At 45.7% G+C, this 18,323-nt stretch overlaps 1 protein-coding gene across 1 annotated transcript in view; it reads right to left on the bottom strand.

Moving 5' to 3' along the window:
* The window catches only part of GPC3 (glypican 3), a 133,099-nt gene that overhangs the window by 9,862 nt on the left and 104,914 nt on the right, over positions 1-18,323 (bottom strand). The window contains exon 6 of the mRNA XM_066338539.1: positions 16,230-16,386. Within this exon, the coding sequence (XP_066194636.1) occupies positions 16,230-16,386 (157 nt within the window). The remainder of the gene's footprint in view (positions 1-16,229; positions 16,387-18,323) is intronic.

The following is an 18,323-nucleotide window of genomic DNA, read 5'->3' as shown; positions in this document are numbered from 1 at the left end:
CTTCACTGCCTCAGAAAAAAAGTCTTGCTTGTGCCCCTCACCTCACCTCACTCCTTCCCATCCATCATCCCAGTCTTGGGGAGCAAAAGCAGCTCCCTCCAGCCCCTAAAAATAGCAGAGCTGTTCCTACCATACTTTGCTATAAGCAGAATTTTGGGACATAATCTGCTGCATATACCTGAGTCTGTGGACAGAGTGCATCAGTGGTAGGAAACCTGCCTGCCACAGGGAGAGGAGGGGATGACTCCCAGGCTCCTGCAAGAGCTTTGGTCCACCCCTACCCAGGACCATGTGGTTGTGCAATGTGCTGCCATGGTTTTGTGAGCTGCAGGACTTGCACCCAGTCCTGTGGGTGCCCAGCAGAAAAACATCCTCTTAGATCAGGGTGGTCTTCTAAAAACCACCGATGTGCCAATGGTGGCAATGCTACCAAGGAAAGAAAGGTCCAACACCCATGTGGGGATGATATAAAATTATTTAGCAGCCATGCCATTATTATTCTGATAGATTAAAATCATCATTTTGTTTAATATTTTGATTCGAGTATCCAAGCTGATGGTGGGAGGACAATTTTCTTTTGGGAATTTTTATTTCGTGAGAGTTTTTGTCCTTTCCTTCTTATTTGGAACAACAACAACAACAAAAAGGGATTGCAATATTAGCATTCCCGGCAGAGCGCACATTCAAGTTCCTGACCTGTTATTGCTCAAGGACTTCTGCAGCTGCAGATGCCTGTTTGGAGCTACAGTTAGGTCACTTTGAATGATGCTCATAGAATAAGGATCAAAACACTCACAGCTTGATCAAAAGGACATTTTATGAACATTGCAGCCTGAGTTAAGTGCTGATGTGCATACTTAGGTTCGCCCTTATATTACCTCAGCTTGGTTATAATAAAATTAACACCCTTTTAAATAATGCACTCAATTTTATTTGTTTCATGTTTTTGTGCCTTATGGCTTTGAAAACATATTCTCAAAGCCTTTCCATCACACTGGGAATGTTTAGCTGTTTTGGCATCTGCAAATCAACATCTTTGTACAGAGGAATAATAAGGGTTGCACCTTTGTATCATTGTTCCACCTGCTCTAACCTGGATTTATCCTCCAAAGGTTGGGGTTTGGTTTTTTTTTTTCTGCCCACAAAAGAGGGTAACCAGTCACACTCTTTCCCAGGAAGAATTACCACCTGTAAATAAACAACTAAAAACTGAATTACAAGCACCAGCAGCATGAATTCTCCTTTTTAAAGAGACAACAGGAAAAAACAAAGCAGGGGGAAAAAATCCAGCCTCTCCTCTGTGTTTCACTTGCACATCAGAGATAAAAATGAACTTGCCAGTCCAGGACAGGGGATGTCTTATTGATGCAATACAGCCGCTTAACTGTTCTTTAGAGATATTCATCTCAAAAGCCAGAACAGAAAGAGCATTTTCCCCCCTTTTATTTATTTATCTTTTTTTCTTTGTGCCAACTCACCTTAGCTGAAAAGCACATTGAGATTGTAATTATGGGAAGGCCTCATCTAGTAGATTTGTAAACTCTGCTATCGGCTTGAATTACTGGAATTAGCAAGGCTAATTTAATGTCACTGTTCAAAATAGCTCAGATTTGGAATTTCTTAATGGCCTTAGGAAAAGGAGTCTTTATGCATACTGCAATCTAGGCTTCATTCTTAGACTAAATTCCTTCTCATAGATTTTGTGAATGCCCTGTTTTGTAGCCAACACAAACTCTGTCCAGTAAAATAATGTAAGGACTCAGAATGAAAAGAGATTAGCTGTTCCCTGGTCCTGTTATTTTAAAGCAGAAATAACTTTGGCTTCTACTGATTCATAGACAAAGCTTGAAATGCAAAGCATGCTCAAGTCCAGATTCAGCATGAAAAGGACCTTAAAATATTCCCGAGTGCAAGTAATGGACTTATTAGAGGGATGAAAAGAGGCACTTTTCACAGAATCCCAAGCCCTTTAGTCCTGTCATATCAATAATCTTGCTTAAGAATTTCATTCCATTTACATTTCTTTCCCTTCCAAATATCCTGCCTGACTCCTATGAAATACAACATTTACGCTTTTAAAGTGTTAATTTATTTCTGTTAATGCTTGGTGGTGTAAAATGTCTTTTGGATCACCCAGAGCGTGAGCAATGGGTGTCACGAGGGGGTGGGACAGGGAGCAATTCTGTTCAGTTATACACCTGAAAACTGATAAATGAGGAGGGAATTTTAAAGGCTTGCTTAAGAGCATCTTTTTAAAATAGTGGCAGTTGATTGTGCTGGAACTTAACATACCTGCAATCTGTTTCAATATCTCCTTGATATTCATGTTTAACATCCACAAAAACAATGCTGAGAGTAAGAAAAAAAAAAAAAAAGCTTTATAGGTATCAGGAAGAGAATTTGCCTAGCTCTCCTAAGCTGCCAAAATATACCAATTTTTAACTGAGTTTGCCTAGACTTTGAAAGATAGTTTACTCTAAAGCCAGCATGAAGCAACTAGTGATAATTTTCCTTCTTTGAAGAAACTGCTGAAAAACAAAGGGAATTCAGGAACAAATCACAAAAGTCTGTGTGGGCACAGCAGGGAAGGAGACAGAGATGCCCCCTTTTTAAGAAGTGAGGGGACTTTATTTTTCCATTTGGCTCTCTGCCCCCAGGACAATTTGCAGTGACTGGGGACTGTCAGCATGGAGGGGAAATAAGATGTTTTGGGCTACATCTGCTCATGGCCCTCTACAAGACAGCACCAGGAGACCAAAAGACCCCCCCAGACAGGGTGACAGGATGAGTGTGTGCTGCTGGTGTGTGCTGCTGGCCAGTGATGATTTTTATAGACCAAACCAGATTTCGCACTGCCCAAGGGTCTCAAAGCACACTACAGGCATTAATTACACCCTCCACTTTGAAGAAATTAATTAAGCACCGAAACCTTCTGGTCCCTGGGAGCCAAGCACAAGCTTCCATTCACTAATGGCTAAAACTGAGCCGAGGTTGTGATGAGGTTTCAGGGACACTGACAGGAGAGCTGAGGAAAGCACCTCTGAGTGCCCTGAGCCACCCTGAAGCAGCAGAATCCTGACCCCAGGATACTTCCAATTTCCCTGGACATGTCCAAGCACGTTCCCCTGAGAAGGCAGCCATTTGAGGTTTGGCTCTGAATCCTTATGGCAAAGGCACGGGAAGCTGACACACCAGGGAGCTGTGCAGGTGAGGGGCAGCCCCATCCCACAGCCACCCTTCAGGGCATCTGCTCAGTCCCTGCTTTAAGGACTCCCCAAGAGTCTCTGACATTAGCAGTCGTTTTTCCTGATAACAAACTGGATACCTCTGATGGGATATCCACATACCAAGGAGCAGCAGGAGTTCCTCACATCATCCTTGTTGCTTCCTTGTATGCTGCTGGGCTGCTGCGTGTGACCCATTCCTGGGTGAGACATCCTCCAGCCCCATCCTCCCAGCTTCTCCAGCTGCAGGAGGCATTCCCAGCAGACACACAGGAAGCAGATCCATGGGCAGGCATCCCAACATGCAGGGGTGCTCCAAGGTGCTCCAGAAACCATCCGCACTGCAGCATTTGCTGAGTTAGTGTCTTCCACTGGAATAAATCCACACATATGACACGGCCATGGTCACTCCCCTGCAATGCCCTAGTAAAGAAACAAAACCCTCTCTGCCTCCTGATTTCCCTGCTTTGCTCCATTCAGGCTTGCTGGATGTCTCCCTGTTTTTCCATCTGCCTGGATGACTTTGTGTCCTCTCAGAAGCTGGACGAGCCATTTGCCCAGGGCACCCACAATGGATTTAGAGGAGCAGCCTGCCAACCCACAAACATCTGCTGTCACTTCTCCTTTTCCAACAAACACCTGGATAAAATAGGTGACAAGTGCATTAAAAAAATATGATACCCATGCTGCAGAGAGCTGGAAGGCAAAGGGGGATTGCCAGCCTCTGCAGCTAACAAAGAGTGCTGGCTGTGCTGGAGCTGTGGCCTGGGAAACCCATTAAGACCACATGGGGTGTCAAATTGTAACAGGAGTGCTGGGCTTGCAGGGCAAGCAGGAGCTGGGCAGGAAACAAATTCAGAGAGGCCAGAAACAAGAGTTTCTCAGCACACGCCTTCCTTTACCCTCCCAAAAAATGGGAGGAGCCGGGGAACAGGCACACCTGAGCTGCAGGTCGAGCAGAGGCAGAGGCAGTATTCCCCTGTGCATCCCATCCTGCTGTGGGGAAATGTTCCAGCGAGGGATCTCTCAGAGCAGGGCTTGCTCTAGGGGCTCTAATGGTTAGCTCTGCTTTAGGGTTAGTGCCATCCTGCAGCCAGCCAGTCCCCCAGTGTAGGTTTCAGTGAGATGGAGTGGATTTGGGAGCCTCCAGACAAACCCGTATAGTGGTCTCAGTTACCCTGTATCCTACATAACAGGAGCTGGTTAAGTATTTTTACAGACAGATTTCTGCTCCTTAATGTATGCAACTGTCAGGGTGAACCTTAGTTATAAGCAACTGAAATCAGGCTCTAAGCTCTTGCTTTCCAACTCAAGCACAGCAGTAATTTTTGTTCAGTGTGTAGCAATACTGCCTTGCTATGTCCTTGTTTTGGGATTTTTTTGGGTACACAGAACCATTTTTCTTTTTTCCGCATTTTCTAATGAGTTCTGGCGGTAGGAAGTTGTTTGTAAATCACACAAGTATTTGTTTTACTGGAAACATCTGCTTTAACACATTTGTATTTTTAAAAAGGCCAAATTTTTTTTAAAACAAAGGTATTAAGCTGCAATGTAAATTGGGCACATCTGTTTATGACTCACTGCAATAGCAGTGCCTCTAGTGCACCAGATCACATGGATCTCCAGGGGCCTCATCCAGCAAATTAGAAACTCACAGCTTGCTCTGCTCCCTTTTCCAGCACTCCTCTTCCGAGAACACTTCTGCCTGATTTAATAAATTAAGGCCACTAAATAAGAGAGACCTATTTAGTGTCTGCTAATAATATTAAGTGTCTGGCCCAGCAGACACTAAAGTATCAACAAGAGACACAAGCTGGTGCTGAAGTCCACAGGAACCTGAGGGCCAAGTTCAGTGCAGTTATTTACACTGAACATTAGTGTACAAATATTTACAGCTGAAAACTCCAGGTTGCACCAGACCCACTCTGCACATGGTGAGGTACCACTTCTGCTGCCTTCAGCTGCTCAAAGCTGCCTTAAAAAACATTTAGAGAAACCAAATTGAGGGAAAGACATCAGCTGAACCTCCAGGATCAAAACCTGACCCACCAGCTGGTATGTATTCATTGGAGACAAGGTCAGCAGACCTGGGGGACTGGTGTGAGGCCCAGGAAAAACTGCAGTGGCTGGAGAGCATCCCTGATGATTCTGGGGTAAATAAAGCCAATGAGGGGTGGAAAGGAGGGAATCCAGACCAGCAAGGAGATGCCTGGAGAAGGCAGATTCAGGACCACCATCCCCACAAGAGCTGCCAGACTCCAGCTGTCCAGGGCAAAGCTTTCTGACTGTCACCAAAGGCCACACCTAAATAAAGCTACAAGAGTCAAGAAGGGACATGGTGCATTAGATGCTCCCTGAGAACAGGCACTGGAGCACAAGTGGGGAAGTTTGCTTTTATAGGGAATAGGAGAGGAGAGTGCTTTGGTATAAATGCATTCTTTCACATTCTCTGCACATGCTTTAGCAGTGATTTACGTGGACAAGAAGAAGAGATACTGCAGGCTGTGTTCTGTGATGGCTTTGGGGAGCACACAACATTTTTTTTTGTTTATTTACTTTTCACTGGAATGATCTACAGAGAACCAGAAGAGGACAAGAGCAAACATACCAAAGCTACAGAGCAGCCAGCAGAGAGTTATCAAGGAGACAGAGGATATTACTCATTCTGATAATAACCACCGGCTCCCACCTGCCAACTGCAGGCTGTCTGACACAGAAAAACTCCAAAAACAGGCTGGAGCAGATGTCTGCCTCCCCGTGCAGGAAGCGTCTCCAGTATCCATGAGACACAAGCAAAACAGCTTAGAGTCCAGCAATTTTACACAGACTCAAGATAACTGAATTCAAACAGGAAGGAGGGAGAAAAAAAACCCAGCAAAGCAAAAGGATGTGTCTCACATTGCAGTCGTAATTTACATTTTAGAAATCCTTCTGGGACTCCTGCACTGGACTGAGGCAGTGACAGATGCCCTGGCAATCTGTCCAGCTGCCAAACCTGATGCTCAGCAGCCAGCAGTACCTGCCACTGCAACATATCCCTCCCCACACATGACAGAGTCACCAAGGGATGCAGCAGCATCGTGGGCACTCAGAGGTCCCTCAGCACCCAGCAAAGACTCAGACCCAAGGCAGCACTTCAGGCACCAGCTCCCACCTGCCTGGATATGGGATACACAGAAAGGGCCCTCCAAGGAAGGAAGGTGTGGGAAAGGGAAGGTGCTGGTGGGTTTTCACTCAAGCTCTGTTGTGGGCACAGGCCCAGCCTCCTGCAGGAGGGAAGGGCAGAGCATTGTCCCAGGTCCCAGGGGAAGCAAAGAGCAAATGAAAAGCAGGAACAGACAGCAAGATGTCATTGAGAGCCCCAAATACCATTGAAGACACTTTCTGAAACAACAGAAGCTGGTCAACACGCCAGATTTCCATTCCCATAAAAGAAGGGGAATGTGCTACTGCTCCAAAGCAGAACAAAAGCAAAACACGTCCAAATTTTTTGTTGTTTAAATAAAAAAAAAAATAAATTAAAAAGGCAAGTTGATGTACAACTCCAACAAATTCCAATCAATTCATTTGGTTTTTTGGTGGGTTTTTTTTTCCTGTGGTATAATTAAAAATATAATTTCAAGCAGACTTTCAGACAAGAAGCTGCTGTGGAGTGAAAGGAGACAGCATTACCTTGTGCTTTAGGCTGCTGCTGCTTCACTTCCCTGCTGCAAGAGCAGCGAAAGATGTTTCAGTTTATTCCTAAACAAGAAAATCCCATCCAAAACTCCAGCATGCTTTACTGCCTCCCAGTTCAGCAGAGGCAGTTTGCAACACAAAGTCTCCCATTAGAAAGTTTCTGGTTGGCCCTAAAAGCAACATGAGGGGAGATTAAATCTTGAAGCCAGGGTACTTATTTTGTCCCAAGGAAGATGCCCCAGAGACCCAGAAAAGCTGGCAAAGCCAGCAGACTCCAGAACCACTTGGTTGCCTGAAATGTGTTCCCAGAAGAAACCCATCTGGGCTCTCCTTCCAGCTGTGAAAGCCCCAGGGCAGGAATGGAGGGAGAAGGCAGAGCACAGTATGTGGCAGCCACTGCGTGGGAAGGAGGATGTCCCTCCTCCAGCTCACAGCTCATCCATCCCAGCACGAGGGGTCAGGGATCTGCTGGAGATACACCTGGGAATCAGGGGAGCCTGTGCTCAGGCAAACACACCTGGTTCAGTTCATGTTACTGTGGTGTCAGCCTCAGCAGATGTGTGTGCACAGCTCAGGCTAATGCACAACAGCCGAGGAGAGCTCCTGCCTGACAGATGATGGATCCCCTGTTTCTGGAGCACACGGAGCAGTGTTGACTCAGTAATTGATCCTGTCCTGGTAATGCACCGACTGATGAGTGATTTGCAGGCCAGACCCAAATTCATACTATTTTCACTTGCAAAGCAAGGGGTGAGAAGACAGAAAGAAATAAGGATTAAAACACCAGGATCCTAGGGGGTTTCTCCAGAGAAGCATCCTTCTTCCCCTTTCCAATACCTTTTTGGCAAGGACTAAAAAAGAAGCTACTTTCTGAGCAGGTCTGTGTTTCTTTCTTCTGGAGACAAACAGCAACCAGCAACAGGCTCTGTAGTCAGGGCTGTGCCCAAGTCCAGCATGGGCTGTCCATTGATTTAATTGTGAAAACCTCACCTCAAGTAATGCCTCTTCCTCCATCCAGGTTACATCCAGATCCCAACATCTTCCAGGTATTTAACTCAGAGCTTCATTTAATCAGGCTTGATTAATTCATAGTCACATACATTTATATTTACGGAAAGACGTAAAAACTAATTTTCAAAATGCAATTGCTGCCGTCTGCAGCATGTAGGGACCTGCTGGATCCCAGGTAGGGAGATGCTGCCATGCAGACTCCCACTCAACCACATCTAAGCAAACACCAGCTCCCCAGAGCTCCCGGTTGCTGCCACAATGCAATGCTGCAACTCGCACTGCCAGGTCATTGCCACAATAACCACCTGCACAAAAACAAACACATTTGTTCAAATTTGAAGAGGGGAACCAAGAGGTCAGGCTTTTTAAGGCAGCCTGGAGAATTTGAGCATTCTTCCCTACAGGGATGAAAAAGTGCTCTGAAAGTTGTACCCAAAATGTTTCCAGTAAGAGAGGGTTTCCATGATCCACCTGAAACATCATCTGTTCTCCTGGACATCTTCAGGGCAAGAGGATGGACAGCAGTTCAAGATTCCACAGCTGAGAGACCAGGGCCTCCTCCTATGCACTTTCAATGAGACAGGGCCATCTGACCCAACATTCATTGTGTCTTCAGCTATTGACATACTTGTATTTCCCCTAGACACTTTTTAGGCAAACTTGTTTTATAGTCTTTGATGGACCTTGGTGCTGTGAACTTCTCTTCTTTTGTCATTGAAAGGCACCTTAAAGATCATTTAGTTCCACCACACTTTCCACGGACAGAGACTTTCCACGGACAGAGCAGGTTGCTCTGACCTCCATCCAAGCTGGCCTTGAGTGCATTTCCTGGGAACAGGAGCTGCAGCAGGCACGGGGCAGGAGAGGGGTGGCCCAGCCCTGTGCTGTGACGTTTGTGACATGCTGTGCAGCTTGACAGCTGAGTGCTGGCACACTGACACAAGTGCTGGGCCCACACATCAGCCAGGACAGCTGGGACAGAGTCCAGGGCCAGAGCCCTCTCCCACAACGCTGAGCTGGACTGTGCCCGACAGCCTCATTTATTACATCCCCATAATCTCTCTTATCAGCTTACCTGCAGCGAGGCATTAGTAAAAGCCAAGCCACTCATGAAAGGGGCACCCTCTCCTATGTGAAAAGTCAATCAACACGTTATATTGTTATCAGGCTCGCAGACAAACCTCTCTTTGTACAACAAAATGTGCAGATACGGTGCCCTGACTATCAGGGTAAGGTTATCTTGTTGGGCCTTTGGCAAGTAGCACCTGATCTGCTTCTGTCTGAAATACACCTTTATTGTTGTGCCTTAAAAAGAAAACCAGTTAAATTATTTTGCCTCTCCACAAGGCAAAACAGAAAAAAAAAAAAAAAAAACACAAAAAACCACAAAAAAAAAACCAAACCCAAAAAGCAAGGCTGTATCCAAGTCAGGAATTGTGTTTCCCAACTTCATCAAGGATTCATGTGTTTTCAGCCACAAAAAACAGATTCATCATCCTTTAAAGATAAATATGGCCATCACTATTGCAACTGGGCACATTTTTGCATACTTGAAATTGTTCTGAGGCGTTCAGTCATGTAAGATGCTGTGCTCAGTAACAATTTAAAGAAACATTAGCTCACAAATTACACTGTTGAAAAGTACCTCCTTAGACACCCTGGCACAGTACAAACTGTTATTCAAATGTGCAGCCTAACTAGAGGGTGAGCCTTTTGCCAGCAAACTGGCATTATAAACATCTGGGAGTGATGAGCAGCCACAGATTTCCAAAGACCTTGGCACACTTTTATGTGTTATAGCAGAGGCACCATCTCATCTGACCTTTAGTGTGTTTCCAGCCATTCAGCCTCACCCATGCTGAGCCCACAGACTCATCTTCCAAAAGAAGGATTTAGACCAGTATCTCCTCACACTGGGAATGTCATGCACCATGTGATTTATGACTATCCCCTCCTCTGAATCAGCTCTTTAAAAAAATTGTACATCATTCTTAGCCTTGGGTCAGAATGGACTGAGGCAGAGGAAGTCCTAAGAATACCAGATACAAAGTGCTCAGCTGGAATTGGATTTGTAAGCATAACACTGAAAAAGTTAAAAATAATTTTAAAAATGAAGTGAAATTGAAACAAACAAACAAACAAACAAATAGAATCATGGGACTACTTATGTCCAGTGAATTTACTTGCTGATTCCATAGATGTTTTTTGCATATATGTAGCTTTTCTCAGAGTACAGATTCTGATAGATGACTTTCTAGTTCTTCAGTTATGAAATTAGTGTTTCTTTGGAGGAACTCAGGGCACAGAGGTCCACAAGAACCCTTGAAAATGTACACAGTGTGTAGAGTGTGAGGCCTGCAAAAGTCACAGCAGCACAACCAGCTGAAGGATGCTATGAACAAGTCCTTCTCCAAACACCACCAATAATTTTCCCAGTCTGTCAATAAAAAAAATCTTTTTTTGCTGACGTCAAAAGTAAATTAATGAGCTTGCCACTCAATTAGTGGGTCAGTCAACTGCTACATGTGACTCCCTCTCCATCTTTTAGCTTTTATTTAGATGATGATGAGGAATTCTTGACTTTGAACCAGATCTTCATTAAAAGAAAACCTCAATAAACATAAACATTTGAAACAGAAAAGCAATAATCAGGCTATTGCACTGTTTTGGTCGGTACAATTCCAGCTCTTCCATCAGGATAATCTAACTGACATTTGGCCCTATAATTTTTTCACTCTGGGACAGGATGAACGTCTTGTAAAACAGCATGTTTCTGCTATTCTTGCTTCAGTCAAGCACTCAAGAGCACTCTCTTTAGAGAAGGGGAAAAAAAAAAAAAAAAAAAAAAAAAAAAAAAAAAAAAAAAAAAAAAAAAAAAAAAAAAAAAAAAGTAAGTTTCTGCTACTAAAAGGATAGTTAGAAGTCCTAAAGCTTTTAGCAGATAAAAAACCCCATGGAAGATGCTGTGTCAATCCAACCCTGCTCACCTGGTGCCTGAGCCAAGGCCTGGCCAGCCCTGCTGAAGGCTGAGCAGAGCCACACACAGTAAATGTTGGTACTGCACACATGATATTTGTCAGCAGGACCATCCAAGCCTGCAGGCTGTTTGTCAGGATGGGACTGCAGCCACGTGGGCCTGCACTGTCAGCAAAACCCACACAGATGGGGATGTCTCCCACCTGTGGAAGGGGAATTTTAGAGGTCATTCGGGTATTTGAGAAAGCCTGCCTCAGCAGAGGGATGAAGAGCCCAAGACCCAGGAGTAAATGGAGCAGAGCAGCATCAGCAGATACAGGTGCTGGGATAGGGGCACCCCAGAGGCATTGGCAGATCACTGTGATAAAGGATGGGAATACATGATCTTGTAAACAGTTTAACTAGTGTTGGTCTGCCGCCCAGCACACACATGGAGTGAGCCTCAGCAGACTCTGATTGCTATTCCCAGGTTGGGAACGTCCCCCTTTCCAGCACAAATGCTCATTTCTAAGGAACTTTTCCCACAGAAATGAGCAGCAGGAACCAGGAGGGCAGCACCCAAAGTGACCTTGTCTGGCCTCTCCCTCTGCCAGTCACAGGGAAAACCCCTGGTACATGTTTGACCCCCAAAATGAGATGAGCAGCCTCAGGGAGGGAGCTTTGATTGATGGCACCCTCCTGAAACAAACCTGGGGGAAGACAGGGTGAGGGGAGAAAGGTTGCCAAAGGCTGAGCTGCAGGAACATCTCAGCACTGAGACGTCAAAAACATGGAATGCTTTTCTGGGCATTAGGAGCTGTTAAAAAGCAGAACGGGATGAAAGTTCCAAGTCACGGGGGTTGCAGAGCAGCTTCCAAAAACATGGTGCAAGACAGAAAACACAGGGGTCCCGCTCTGTGCCCACACAAACACAGAGACCTCTCCTGCCCTGTGACGTGCATTCAAAATTCACAGTTGGAATTCCAGTTTCCCAAAAGCCATGCCTTTGTAACATGGAAAAAGGGGCTACCTTTTCCACAAAAAGCAGCCTTTCCACCTGGGGAAACACCCCACTTGGCCAGCCCAGAGGAAATACTCAAGCCTGTAATTTGGTGATGAGAGCACACAGAAAAGGCCCTGCTGAGAGGATAAATCAGTGGCAAAGCAAGCTAGAAGTTATTAAAGAGTTACAGATCTGGGTGAGTCAAGGGGGAGACTGTGCTGATTCTTCAAAAACTACCTAGGTATGGCATGAATTGCTGGAAACACACAAAGGGTCTGGCAGCAAATGGGCAGGGTGCAGGAAAACATGGGGCTTCCTTGGGGGCTTAAACTACAGACTCCCTCTCCCCCTTAGAGCTAGACAAGGGACAGCCAAGAGCAAAACTAACTGCAGGTTATTGCAGCAGGAGCAGCCAGGCAGAGGAGCTGTTTCACACACACAAACTTCCAGAGCCATCTTTATATATTTTTACTGCACATATCTATCCTTACATATCTCATGGGATGAGGCCAACTTCCCTTCCCAGGACAAACTATTTCTACTTAATTCTGCCAAATCCATCTGTTCCCAAGACAACTTTTGTTGCTGCCTAACACAGATATTTTGAAAGAGTAAATCTTCTCCTCAAACTCCCAATCCCTTCCCCAAGTATGCTGGATTGTTCAGAATGTTCTCTGGGTGCTTCAGCTACTAAAATAGATCTTTTTCTCACAGAAAAGCTTGTGAGAAGCCCAGGAGCACTGGTGAGCTTGAGCAAACCACCTTTGCAAAGCCCCTGAAACGCCTGCACCTTCTCTCCCCCAGCATTTGATAAAGCCCACACCTGGCACAGGAGCCTGTCCAGCATCCATGTTTTAATTTCAGGCTCCCTAGCAATGACCTCTTGGGTTCCAAGTGGCATCTGGAGTAAGCACAGCCGAGGTGAGCTTATTAGTGGGTGGCTGGAGCATCAGCAAAGCACCAACCACTCCGGGCTCTTTTTCCTTTGGGTGCCTGGTGCAGGATGACTGATCTTAGCAGGCTGGGAACACATGTCTGCATCACAGAGAGCCTGGAAGACATTTGCACTGACTCATAATTTGGGGGGAAATACTATAATTCATTTTCAGACATGATTTGCCATTGGTGTGGCATAAATATATATGTGTGTATGCACAGAGCTTTATTTTTAGAGCTGCATGGCCAGGGTGCCGGCTCCATGGGTACTCCATTGACAAACAGGATGCACTTTTCTCTGAGCTGGGAGGTTTTCAGTCCTCCCCCTTATTGTAAACATCATCTGCCTTCAAAACCCTTAATGTGTTGCAGATGTGACAAACAATAAAAGACCTATCATAAAAAAAAAAAAAAAAAAGAAAAAAAAAAAAGCCTGCCATCTCCGTGTTTCCCACTGGGGCAACATAATAATGAATTTATTAGCATATAGGGCTCACCAACATATGTTTATAGTCACTCACAAACTTTTGACTTGACAGTTTACAAGTATGTTTAAATCATTAAAGTTTAGGTTGACTGTCCAGTTATTACAGGCTCATTATAAATAGGAAACAAAGGTTACATTTTATACAACAGGCGATAAATCAAAACTAGTCTGTATTTTAGACTGACTATTTTTTTTTTCTTCCCTCTTTCGCTCTTTTTTCATCTCCTTATTTTCAAAACCTTCTGAGGGGACATCTTGGTGAGGCCAGTGCTCAGCAGATGTTTGCAGTTCGCTGGCAGGGCCAGTGGCACCCACACCAGGGAGCAGGAGAAACTCCCATGGCATCTGAGAGATGCAAAGGCCTCAGAGGTGGCAAACCCTGCCAATGTTTTCACTCAACCAACAGCCAAAATTGCTGCCAGCCCAAGACACTCACCTCTCCTCCTCCTCCTCCTCAAGGCATCACCAAGTCTTTCTGCAAGGCTTGGGGAACCCTTTGGAAGGGAGGAGCTCTCCACTGCTAATTTCCCCAGGCTGAACAAAGCACCTGAGAAAAGGAGGAAAACCCAAAAAACCCCTGTGTGCCTTGACTGCAGACCTCGAGGGTCCACAGAAGGAGTCAAAGATGCTCAGATGAGGGGTTGGGTTTGACCACTGCACTATAACAGAGCCTGCCATCCATGCTCCTGCCTTAAAACTGCAGAGAATCCAGCAGGGGATCAAACCAGGGGCTCAGTAACACAACCCCAGCCACTCCCAGTCCCTTCTGCCTCTATTACAGGGTAACCACCTTGGGAAGGAGAGAGATAAAGCCACATTAAATGTAAAAGTTCATTTTGTAAATTATTTCCAGATTTCAAAGCCTGGCATCATTTCAAATCGGCATGCTACCCTAAAATTTACAATTTGTGGAAGTGGGGGGGGGGCAATGTGGAATGGTTTCTGGTCCCTTTTATTTCTTACTATGTACATGTGATATGACGGAAAAAAATTAATTGAAAAATACCCTTTCAAAGTAAAAAGAAATATCATTCTCAAAAATGTTGAAAGTGAGTATTTCCACACCATCAGCAACTTTTCCTGGGCTGGTTTCCAACATAAAACTTCAACAGAGTCACAGTTTATATCCAATACCAACGAAATAGGATTCTGTCACTATCATATCAGCCTCACCTTTCTTCTCTAAAGGAAAACATAAAAAAAGAGGATACAGCATGGGCAGGCAAGGAAGAAGGTCTCCGTGGAAGCACAGCTCGTGTGCTCTGAGTTCAGTCAGTGCCTTAAAGCCCTGCTGGACAAACTCCACTCTCCCAGCAACCCGAAAGACTTTACCTGCCAGGAACCCCATGCCCCAGAGACACAACTGCTTTAAAGTTAAACATTTACCCAGAGCAAAGGCAGCAGCAAACACCCTCCACAGGAGCAGCACTGGAGGACAAGTCCTCTTTTCCTGCTGCATGTTCCTGTACCACAGTGACAAGAGGCTGTCTAAGTTGCCAGGAGGGCAAGTTATCAGGGAGATCAATACAGTGATTAAACTAGCCTAGATAGGCTAAATAAGGCAGAAAGGATCATATACCCAAATTCAGAGATCACTGACGATAGTGTGGGGAAGGCTTTAAGAGGAAATTAGAAACACATTAAAAATAGCATCAAGGTGTGACACAAAGATCATGGAAAATGAAACACGTATCTCTGCTCTCAGCACAGGACACCGTGAATAACCCGTATTTCTTGAACATAAACTTTGTTATTTAGTTCTTGGATGAAATTTTGTTTTATCCCTCTCAAAATTCTATGTTTCTCTTTCAGACTTTGAGTGGAGGACTTGAAAAGTCTTTTCTTTCCCTTACTTAATATCTGAATATATGCATTTTATGCATTTTACATAATGTGTCAATAATCTTTGATATGAGACTGGCATTTAATATTTCAGCTCTCACTTCATTAAGGATATTTTAATTATCCTAGACGAAGGGGAGGGAATTTATAAACATCTGTGCTTCGTTTAGGAGCCCAAATTTGCCTTTTAAACTTCAAAGCTGCAAAGCTGATTTTATCCAGGTTCAGTTGTCTGGTCTCTCGAGGAGCACTGCATAGCACTGGAACCAGCATTAACTGGGCCAAGCCTCCAGCCCACAGAACCACGTTCAGCAATGCTCATCCATGCTGGACACAGCCTCCAGCAGCCTGAGCTTGGTCACACAAGCAGATGATGCTAGTGAGCTCCACAGGGTCGTCAGTGGATCTAGAAGGGCCACACCAGCAGCACATGTGACTGCCCAAGTCACAACTCATCCTTTGCTTTCTTCTCCCAATGGGTGACCAGGGACTACCTCATTAATAACACCAGGAGTGGCTCACGGCCATTTTCAGAGCAACCAAAGACATGACTCACACTGGCAAGCAAAGCAATATTTACGCTCCCAAGTACCTAAATCGCTTCTGCAAAACAAGCCTGAGGTATTTGCAAAAAATCACTGAGGGTCTCTAAACCCTCTATCAGAAATAGCCATCATTTGCTGCAGTCAAACAAGCCTTCCTGACTTTGTGATGCCCTCCAGGAAGCTGAGAAGTTAATATCGAATCTCAGGATTTTGGGCAGCAGTGGAAAGGAGAGAAGGGGTGACCCTGGGACCTACATCAGATTTGCAACTTGCCTCAAATCCCCGCTAGTGGGCTGCCCTTAATACACCCCAGCAGAACCAGCCTGGAAAAGCAGAGGCATTTCCTCTCCAGCTGCTGCCTCGACTGGCCCCACAGCCAGCCAGCACAATTCTGGGTGTCTGCAGGCTCTGGGCCGTGGCTGTGGAGGGCACTGGGGCTGCCCACAGCAAGAGAACATGAGCAGATCCCAAGGAGCAGCTCCCCACACCACCACCAAAACCTACAACCCACAGAGGAGCAGCTGCTGCAATCCCACCATCCCCATCACCTGCTAAGAACCGGAGCTGGTTCCTCACTCGCAGCTCTCCATCCCCAGAGCCTCCGCCGCACTCATCTTCATCGTCGCAGTCTCCACTCTCCTCCTCCTCCTCCTCTGCGGTTTTTCCTGGAGCTTTCCGGCGGGATAAAGTCATCCCTCTGAGCAGCTGAAAGACATGAGGGGCCACAGTCACTCAGCTGCTTCCCTCCACCCTCCCTGTGCTCGCTGGGGCGACACGGGTGGGACAAGATTCAGTGGAGCCAGGAAAACAGGACAAGACCCCAACACACTCCTTGTGCCAAAGCACTGAGCAGCTCAGGTTCATTCATGGACAAAGCTGTACACAAAATTTCAGTGGAAGAAACAAAAGGAGGAAGCAAAACCACATTGGGTAATTCTTCCCTTCAGCTTCTGCCCAGTGAGAATCGCGTGAGCCCTGCAAGATTCCAGTGTCACCAAGGCTCTGAGGTCAGCTACAAAACACATATCCAAAAGTAGGCCTGACAAGGGAAAAAACAGTAGCAAGAACAACCTCTCTTCAGGGAAGCTCACTACTTTCAGGGACTCTCTCCCATTTTAGCCATGACACATGAAAGGAAATGGCAGATTTCCCAGGTCTGTATGCAGCCCACAGACATAACCTAAAAATCTAATTTCTCACTCTTGAAGCACAGAGGATGCTAGTGAAAGTCTTTGGGGTAGCCAAGTGACACAATGAAAGCATCTCTTAAAGGATGCTTTCTTTTAAAGCCAAGTCCTAACTAAGAGTGAGAGTGTGCACATCCTTGAGACAGGGTCTTGAATGCCTCCCCTGAGCATGGGGTCAGGACCACTTTCCAAACACGGGTGGGAACTCCCCACACTCCTGTCACAGCACACAGAGGGGTTAGACACATTATAAACTATTAGCTTCCACTCTCTGCTGACTTTCCTGATTTTGCTGTTGCTGAAAGCAGCTGGCTACTCCCTCATAAACCCAGATCCCCTTTGAAAAAGTGTGAGTCAGCTAGTTAATATATGCTGAAAATTTCTATCCCTGCCACTCTGCTGTTAAAAGCTTCTCAAATTTAATCTCAGCGCTAAGAAAAAAAAAAATTAAAAGGGTAAGTAACAGAGAAGAGACTGCAAGCATGGACCCTTTCTCCATGCTTCAGGGGATTGGTTAGTTCCATCTCTTGCAGCAGTATGCATGCCTTGCAAGGCATTTTTTAATATCTGGAATCTAGGTTATATTTTTAAACTATTAAGCTAGCCTTAGAAAACAGTTTCTAAAATATTTATCTCCTGAAGTTTATACAGCCTTGGAGGAATGCCTTTGGCATCTGGCTCGCCCTGTCCACAGCAATGTCCACATACCTTAGTGTTTATATTAGAGGAGCATAACGTAATGAAAAACAAATGGCTGCATGTGAGATCCCTGTGGGTTCCTCAGCTGCAGCAAACCCCGCAGCAAAGCTCTCCCTGGCACGTGCCAAAGTCTGCCTGGTGTGAGAACCACGCTGGGTGAGTCCCACACCCATGACAGGCAGCAAAATGCTGCTCATCTCCTCAAAACTCAGGGGATGTGCTTTCATGTCCTCCAACAGGCTTTGGCTCAGGCTGGTTTAAGTTCACTTTTCAGGAATTTTACTTTGTTTAGACATCTACAGGCCTCTCCCAGAACGTGGTGCAACCACAAGAAAATAACAAATAAAAAGGCAAGTGGAGCACTGAGGGTAACTCAGGGAAGACCTTACCCAGGAACTGAACATGCCAACCACCTAAGCCTTTATACCATCACTTGTCCTTTGCTCCCTCAAACAAAGCCCCCAGCTCACAGCAGTGCTCAGATGGGGTGGAATGAGGGTCTCCCATGCACAGCAACTAATTAGCACACACACCAGTTCAAACCCAGTGCCACCACTGCCAAAACCCAAGCCCACGGTGCTGGAAGGGGTGGCAATGTTCAGCAGCAGAATCCTTGCTCCTCTGTGGGATGCTCCCTCCTCTGTGGGATGCTCACTGTTCTGTGGGATCCTCCCTCCTCTGCATCCCAGGAACAGAGCAAGCCAGACGGGACCCCGCCGCGCAGCCCAGGCGACACAACTTTCATGACTTACCCAA

Source organism: Sylvia atricapilla, chromosome Z (assembly GCF_009819655.1).
Source record: "Sylvia atricapilla isolate bSylAtr1 chromosome Z, bSylAtr1.pri, whole genome shotgun sequence".
NCBI lineage: Eukaryota > Metazoa > Chordata > Aves > Passeriformes > Sylviidae > Sylvia > Sylvia atricapilla.
Note: the sequence above shows the minus strand (reverse complement) of the source record. Positions and strands in the feature narration are given on the sequence as shown.